At 50.2% G+C, this 8,272-nt stretch overlaps 1 protein-coding gene across 1 annotated transcript; it reads right to left on the bottom strand.

Moving 5' to 3' along the window:
- Positions 1 to 1,330: 1,330 nt before the first annotated feature.
- Positions 1,331 to 4,519, bottom strand: POMC (proopiomelanocortin). Its single transcript, XM_060169751.1, has 2 exons — positions 4,388 to 4,519; positions 1,331 to 2,156 (listed from the first exon to the last, which is right to left on the bottom strand). Exons 1-2 carry the CDS (start codon positions 4,517 to 4,519, stop codon positions 1,500 to 1,502), a joined length of 789 nt encoding a protein of 262 aa, XP_060025734.1. The 3' UTR covers positions 1,331 to 1,499.
- Positions 4,520 to 8,272: the final 3,753 nt, after the last annotated feature.

Genomic DNA, 8,272 nt, shown 5'->3' with positions numbered 1-8,272 from the left:
TCCCTGAGAGAAAAGCACAAGACATGTGCAGCAAGAAACTTGCCATCTGAGCTGGTCTGCATGCCCCCCCACCAATGCAGAAGGGCTGACTGCAGAAACCCTGAAAATGAGCAGGTTCAGCTGCAAGAGATCCCAACTTTCCCAGTGGAAGTGGACTTCAGCCTGGGCTCTTGTTGAAAAAAGGGTAACATTCAAAATGGAGGGGGAAGGTGGGGAATTCCAGGCAGAGGGTGGAGGAGGATGGTAGAAGAGTGAGAAGACCAGGGGAAGTGGGGTTTGGTAAGGAGAGTGAAACTGATGGACAAGGGCCCTTGTGTGTGCCGTGCCCAGTAGTTTGGAATTGATGGAAGAGTTGGGGTGGGGCGATTGTTTTGTGTCGAGCTAGGGAATATGGAGAAAGCAAGATTTTGTGTACATTAATATGAAGAATGTGTACGATGGGTTGGGGAAGAAGGCAACTGGAGACAAGGGCACCAGTTGGTTAGGAAGCTAATGTTAGGATAGTTAAGGCCTGAGCCACGAGCGCTGAGAATGAAGAGAAGGCTGCAGCTGGACATGAGGAGAGAGCTTGGGCATGACAAGGGGGAAAAGATAGTCACACCTCAAGGCTTGAGCCCTAGGGACTGGAAGAAGCATCTGTGCATTTTGTGTTGTATTTAGACAGATGTGTCTCCATGGGTGTGTGTGTATGTGGGTGAGACCCTGTGTTTGAGAATATCTGCGAGTAGTCTGCTAAGGCAGTCAAATCTGAACTGATACCAACCCTCAGCTCTCACATTTAGCCTCTCAGTGGTAACATGATCCCATCCATTTTCTCATTAACCCTCACAGTAGCCCTCACAGTAGCAAGGAAGAAAGGAGTAGATGAGAGAACTAAATCTTGGAGAAGTTCAGAAACTTGCCCAAGGTCCCAGATGGCTAGATTCACGGAGGCATTACCACAGCTTGCCACCTGAGCCCAGAGCGTCCTCCCAGTTTTGGTTGGGCTTCATCGGCTTCCCGCTGGCTCATGGAGTTGGATGGGAAGCAGGGTCACTCGGAGGAATCCTGCCTCTTGACACATCAGCCAGCTGAGCAGTCCTTCCCCATCCAATGGAGAGTGGGAAATGTAGCCATACTGAGCCATCACCCAAACTATTTGACCCCTTGAAGACCCATTTGTCACGGGTGGGAAATACATTTTCTTTTCATTCCCACTATATCCTATGAAACATACTACCACTTGGTCACATGGAAACCACTATCGCTCCTTCAATATGTGTTGCTCTTTATCTGATGGATATGCATTTTTATTTTATTCGCCCAGTCAATATTCAAAGTCAGAGTCGGATGCGAAACTTGAAAGGTTTTATTTCCTAACTACAGACAGCTTTAAAAGGTGGAACACGGCGCCATCACCGCCTGGGCGAGGCCTCACCCAGGCCGCGAGGCGGCAGGAGGGCAGGAGGTGGGGCTTTGGGGTCGACTTCCCAGGGAGAGAAGCCCTGCCCACTGCGCCCTCACTGGCCCTTCTTGTGGGCGTTCTTGATGATGGTGTTTTTGAACAGCGTGACCAGGGGCGTCTGGCTCTTCTCGGAGGTCATGAAACCGCCGTAGCGCTTGTCCTTGGGCGGGCTGCCCCAGCGGAAGTGCTCCATCTTATACGGCCCCTCGTCCTTCTTCTCGGCCGCCTCGGCCTCCGCCACCAGGCCGTACCCCAGCTCGGCCCGGGCGGCTGCGCCCTCGGCCGGGGCCTCGGGGCCGCGCGCCGGCTCGGGCCGCTCCCCGGCCAGCTCCCTTTTGAACTCAAGGGGGAAGGCCTCGGCCGACTCGTCCTCGGCGCCATTGGGGTACACCTTCACGGGGCGCCGCTTCTTGCCCACTGGCTTGCCCCAGCGGAAGTGCTCCATGGAGTAGGAGCGCTTGTCCTCGCGCGGGCCCAGCTCGGCGCCATCGCCGCGGGGTCCCGGGCCTTCGCCCCCCGGCACCCCCTCCTCCTCGCGCTTCTGGGCCGCGCCGCCGCCGCTGCTGCTGCTGTTCCGGCGGCCAAAGCGATCCCAGCGGAAGTGGCTCATGACGTACTTCCGGGGGTTCTCGGTCAGCGGCTGCTCGTCTCCGTTGCCGGGGAACACGGGCGTCTCGGCCGAGAGGTCTGGCTTGCAGGCCCGGATGCACGCCTGCTGGAGAGCGGCGAGCGCGTCAGGCCCCCGCGCCCCGCGGCCCCCATCCCCCGTCGCGGCGCCCTCACCACCGACAAGCTGCACCTGCGCCTCTGCTCCCTCCGCACGTGCGGGCCGCACAAGCGGCCCCAGTGCCCTGTGGATTCCTTGCCGAGGACGTCTGCCCACCCCCGCCTCTGGGCACCCACGGACATCTGAAACTCAGCTCGGGCAGCGCCTCGTTTGTCCCCTGGTACCCCTGCCTGGCAGCTACAACAAAATCCCTGTCCCACTCGGTGGTTTACTTGTCCCCTAGCTTTGTGGGCAGGGTCAACGTCTTAAACCTTATAAGCCAGATATATAGGAATTCATCAGTAAACGGCAGGTGGGTGGTAGGTGTTGGCACTTAGTGAATCCTGAATAAATGAACATGGTTCAGTTCGGTCTGGGAAGGTCATTGGGTTGAAATTTGGGAGAGAATCTCCCAACGTGGGAAAAGAAGTCCAGGCTTCTAGGGCCTGTATTTTCCATAATGCCTCAACCTTACCCCAGTGGTCTGCAAACCTACCTCATGCCCTCCCCCAGCCATCTCCCTCCAAACTTTCCCACACCCATCTGGCACGCACTTTCAAGTCTTCTGAGCTGATCCTATACTTTCCTCAATCAGTGAGCTTTGGGAAGAGGTGTCTCACTTCCCTGTCACCTTCTGACTGGAGGGAAGGGTAGAAAGTCAGGATTATTTCCATTGCAGGGGTCATGGAGCCTGTATCTCCTCTCCCTATAACTGGACAACTGTGGCACACATTTGCTTAGGAAAATGACCTTGGGGCTGCAGCCTTGAACTTTTAGTTACTGGGGACAACAAAGGAGGGAACAGAATGATCGCACCCACTCTGTTGAGTTGGGGATTTCATAACTCCAGGGATTTAGAATTATAACACTGCAGAATATTAACAGTGGAAAACAAAAATTATCTCATACTCCTCTCCCCTGGACACATAATGACACCCAATTTCTCAGAGAGGAGAAGGGAACTTGGCAAGGTTCCACAGCCCATTGGTGACAGAGCTGGGACTAGAACTCATGGGCTCTGACCACGGCCAGAGCTCGTTCCCTGGTGAGCTCTCAACGGAAGAGGCTGTGCAATGGGTGTCTCCGATCAAGAGTCTCTTGGGTCTCTCTGAACTAGAGCTCACAGGATTCCCTAGGCTCTTTATTTCTATTTTATATTCCACATGCAACCTGCTCTGTTTTTGAGAAAGTCTCTCTCCTCACCTAAACTCAGCTTCTCTACTGACAAAATACACAGAATGTAGTGATATGCATTGCACCCTCACCAGGCAGGTACAGGCAGAAGGATGGAACTCAGTCACAGACACCAGCAGTGTGTCTTTTGCCTTGACTTGGTATTGTTTCTCATGTATGCCTCCCAATACAAATAAACACACACACACTGTGGTGACCTAGAGGGAGTTCCAGCCTGGCAAAAAGGGCCTTTATATGCTTCTGGAAAGGCTGCTGAAGGGTTTTTTCCTTCTCCCTCTAGAGACGGTTTATAGTACTACCTTCCTGGCTTTGTAACTGGTAGTAGATAGAAAGGGAAGAAAAATGGAATGGAGATGTCAAGTGACATGAGCTTATTTAAAAAGGAATAATTTGAGGCTTCCCTGATGGCGCAGTGGTTGAGAGTCCGCCTGCCGATGCAAGGGACGCGGGTTCGTGTCCCGGTCCGGGAAGATCCCACATGCCGCAGAGCGGCTGGGCCCGTGAGCCATGGCCGCTGATCCTGCGCGTCCGGAGCCTGTGCTCCACAACGGGAGAAGCCGCAGCAGTGAGAGGCCCGCGTACCGCAAAAAAAATAAAATAAAAAGGAATAATTTGGGGGCTAAAAGATTGAAAGTATAGGATCAGTTGAGGGAGCAATTATTGTTATCATCACTGTTAGTATTGTTTGCTTTAATGGCACTGTCTCTAAATAGCTTAAATGGAGTGGGTCTCTATACAAGAAGACAGGACAGGAAGTAAAGATAATCAAGCAGAACTTGGGGACCAGACCCATCTCCCTGAAGCTGCTTCCTCCCTTCCTCGGCCCAATTCTGACTTCACTCTGGAGGTCTATTCCTGCCCTTGGATGACTTACCCATATCTCTGGGAATGAATTTCCCCTTCCCCATACCCCTTTCTTTGTGCTGTCCCAGCCCCAGTCCCATCTGATACCCAAACCAAGATGGCGACCACAGCCCACATACCAGCAGGTTAGTTTCCGTGGTGAGGTCCTGACACTGGCTGCTCTCCAGGCACCAACCACGCACCTCCATGGAGGCCTGAAGCAGCAAGGTCAGCAGCAGGACGCCCGAACAAGTGCTGCACAATCTCGGCATCTTCCAGGCAGGCTGAGGCTCTGCAGAGGCAAACAAGATTAATGGGACCCCTGCAAGGAGCAGAACAATGTTGGCCACTCATCAGAAAGGACCATGAGCCAACATTAACAATACACTCATCTGTGGAGCTCAAGGCCTTTCGAGGACAAGCTCAAGGAGCAGGCGGTGTGCAGGGTGGTCGTGTGAGTTGGGATAGAGAGGAGGGCAGTGGGACCTGGGGAAACTATGTACAATTTCTCCTTTATCTCCTATTAAAAATCAGACCCCAAAGGATGTTAGAGCTGGAAGATATTTTAGGGGTCATTTGGTCTGGCCCCTTATTTGAGAGATGAGGAAACTAAGGCCCAGGGAGAGACAATGACTCAGATGTTCATGACAAGGTAAGGCTAAGTTCTCCTGATCCAGCACAGAGATTTTCTATTTTACCATCTTCAGGAAACTATAGTTCTAACACTCCAGATCGAAGGAGTAACTTGGGAAAGGCAAAGCACTCCGAAACTCCTGCTTGAGATGGTCTACTCCTCACCACCAGGATTCTATCATTCCTCAGAAACCCTGTTTCCTATGAATAGTAGGTTTAAATAAAGGCAAATAAAATCTCTGTCCAGTTAAGCCAAAACCTCAGCCGACCCAATCTGATGTCCTGTACACAAATCACTCAGGGGATCACTATTTCTCAGGCCCCTGTAACTTTGAAGAGATTTTTTTTTTTTTTTTTTTTTTGCGATACGCGGGCCTCTCACTGTTGTGGCCTCTCCCGTTGCAGAGCACAGGCTCCAAACGCGCAGGCTCAGCGGCCATGGCTCACGGGCCCAGCCGCTCCAGGGCATGTGGGATCTTCCCGGACCGGGGCACGAACCCGCGTCCCCTGCATCGGCAGGCAGACTCTCAACCACTGCGCCACCAGGGAAGCCCGAGATTTATGTTTAAATCAGACCCATTCTTTTAAAACCGGCTCATCTCCTGAACACATTATACGTCAGACCTCCTCTTGTTCTATGAGTCTCTCAAATGTAGTCTGAAATAGCTGGACTTGAAGATGCTGTAGGTGTGGAAGGGAAGGAGAGGGTCACACAGGGCAGAAGGGAATTACCTCCCATTGTGAACACCTACCAAAGACTCTTTCTCAGAGAAGTCAGGAAGTACCTCTGGTCAGATGCTGAGTTCAAGGGGTCAGGATGCAGTAAAGGGAAGAATCAAGGCTGCATTTTGCCCCATGTATCTGACTCTTTCCCCAGCTTTCTAGCTTTCACACTGCTCTGTCCCCTGTCATGAAGGTCAGCCCTCCGAAATGACCCTGAGTTCTGTCATCAGCTCACCAACAACTCCACAACCATTTTAGATTTCAGAAGATCTTTTCAGCCAGCTGTTAGGAAGAAACCTAATTAGATAAGAAAAGTAATTCACATTAAGGTGTGGATGACTAATTTTCTCTCCTAATTTAAAAATATCTGCCTAAAGAAATCTCCTGTTTGTGGAGGCATGGGCCAAATCTTTTTTATAGGGAAGGCTCTGGAAGTGAAAGTTCCCCCTGGCTCTCATTGTCTACTTCAGGAAGCCACTTCCTTCTCTCTGTTCCACCCCACTCCTTCCCCCAAAAGCTGAGCCAAAAGGGCTCCCTTCTGAGTGGTTGCCAAGCACAGCCTGAGTGTTTTCAGAGCAGCCATTAGGTGGTGCTGGCAGCCAGTGACCTAGCCTATCAGCGTCTCAGGGCAATTGGGAGAACATTGGTCAACCTCGGTGTCCAGTTGAGACCTGAGACAGGCTGCTCCTGTTGTAGACTTTTGGTGCTCCAGTTCAAGTACAAAGCCTGAATTTGGTGGACAAGGCAATTTATGTTAAAGCTCTGAGACCACACAACGCATTTTGGTCAGAAAAAACGCCTAGGTTTACAAGAGAAGCAGAAAAATGACAGTTTTATATCACTATGGGCAACTGTAAAATAACATATTAGTAAAGAAGGAAGTAAAATCATGCAGGTCTGACAGTCCCCTCAACTATATTTCAGTTCTTCTCAAAGTTGGCCATTCTGGAATTATTTCATTTTCTTTTTTTTTTTTTTTTTTTTGCGGTACGCGGGCCTCTCACTGTTGTGGCCTCTCCCGTTGCGGAGCACAGGCTCCGGACGCGCAGGCTCAGCGGCCATGGCTCACGGGCCCAGCCGCTCCGCGGCATGTGGGATCTTCCCGCACCAGGGCATGAACCCGCGTCCCCTGCATCGGCAGGCGGACCCTCAACCACTGCGCCACCAGGGAAGCCCTGGAATGGTTTCATTTTCTAAAAACTTACCTCATGATTTCAGACCTTCCTGAAAAGCCTCAGAGAGCATTTCCTCTCCTGCTCCATTGGCTATGTGTACAACAGGGTGACATTCTCACCCCCCACCCTCTCAGAGCTGCAATCTCCTGCTAAAAAGTTAGATAGCTCCCTGAAAGCAACTTGTCTTCTTTCTGCTTCTGTATATTTTCTATTTTTCAACAAAAAACAAATATTACATTGTGTTATTTTTTAAAGCAATAAAGTAAGAGGGAGCTGTCAAGTGTGCTTTCTGTAAGTAGAGAGTGTCCAATAATTGTGTTATTTTTTAAAGCAGTAAAGTAAGGGGGAGATGTCAAGTGTGCTTTCTGTAAGTAGGGAGTGTCCAATAATTGTGTTATTTTTTAAAGCAATAAAGTAAGGGGGAGCTGTCAAGTGTGCTTTCTGTAAGTAGGGAGTGTCCAATAATTGAAAGCCTGGAAAAATAAGTAGAAATTTGGAATTTGCTAATCTTGACATTAACTTTATAATAGAACTACACTTATTAGAAATTCATTTGTGTAGGTGAATTCTCTATGAGCTAAACAAAACTTTTTTTGTTTTTTTTAAATTTTATTTTATTTTTAAGGTATTCTTTTTCATTATGGTTTATCACAGGATACTGAACATCGTTCCCTGTGCTCTACAGTAGGACCTTGTTGTTTAGCCATCCTGTATATACTAGTTTACATCTGCTAACCCCAAACTCCCAGTCCCTCCCTCCCGCACCACCCAAAACATTTTGTTTGTTAGTATAAAATTGCACACTGGCCATGCCCTCTGTAAAGATTAGAGGAACAGAGGCGCAGAGCTTTGTCCTTGCACCATGATACACACGTATCAAGTCCTAAAACAGAATGTCAAAGGAACATTAAGTCATTACATAAGCCATAGTCTGTACATATCTCAACAATGGACAGAACAAATGCACACTTTTACTTTCCTTGGCTCCTTCCAGCCATTCTGTGGGAACCACCACCTCACCATTTATTCAGGAAGAATTTGGGGAATCCAAATGCCCTGCAGACTCTCTCTCCCTCCCTGGGAACCCACCTTGCCTGAGCCTCCATCTTGCCTGGGCTTCGATCGGCTCCTACGGCCGCTTCTGCCCTGCAACCTAGGGTTTGCGAGATAGAAGGTCCATTCTGAGGTCCTATTGAGGGAAGAGACGGGGTGGTTCAGGACCGTGGACAGTTCCCGTCCGGGCCACCTCTTTTTAACACCAGCTGCTTTTCGTAAAGGAGGCCATGTCTGTATCAGAGCGCGGCCCCGTCGGGTGCGCTGAGGCGGACAGGGAAACGAGGATTCAGAAATTTGAATCCAAAAAAGTCTGGAATGCAGGGAGTTTATTGTGACTTTTAGCCTCGTCTCTTCTGCCCCCATTTCCAACATCATATGGTATCTTTTAAGAAGTGACACCTACCCAGAAAATCAGAAGAAAACCCGAAAGACTGGGTC

Source organism: Lagenorhynchus albirostris, chromosome 13, assembly GCF_949774975.1.
Source record: "Lagenorhynchus albirostris chromosome 13, mLagAlb1.1, whole genome shotgun sequence".
Classification (NCBI taxonomy): Eukaryota; Metazoa; Chordata; class Mammalia; order Artiodactyla; family Delphinidae; genus Lagenorhynchus; species Lagenorhynchus albirostris.
This window is presented reverse-complemented; position numbering and strand designations above follow the sequence as displayed.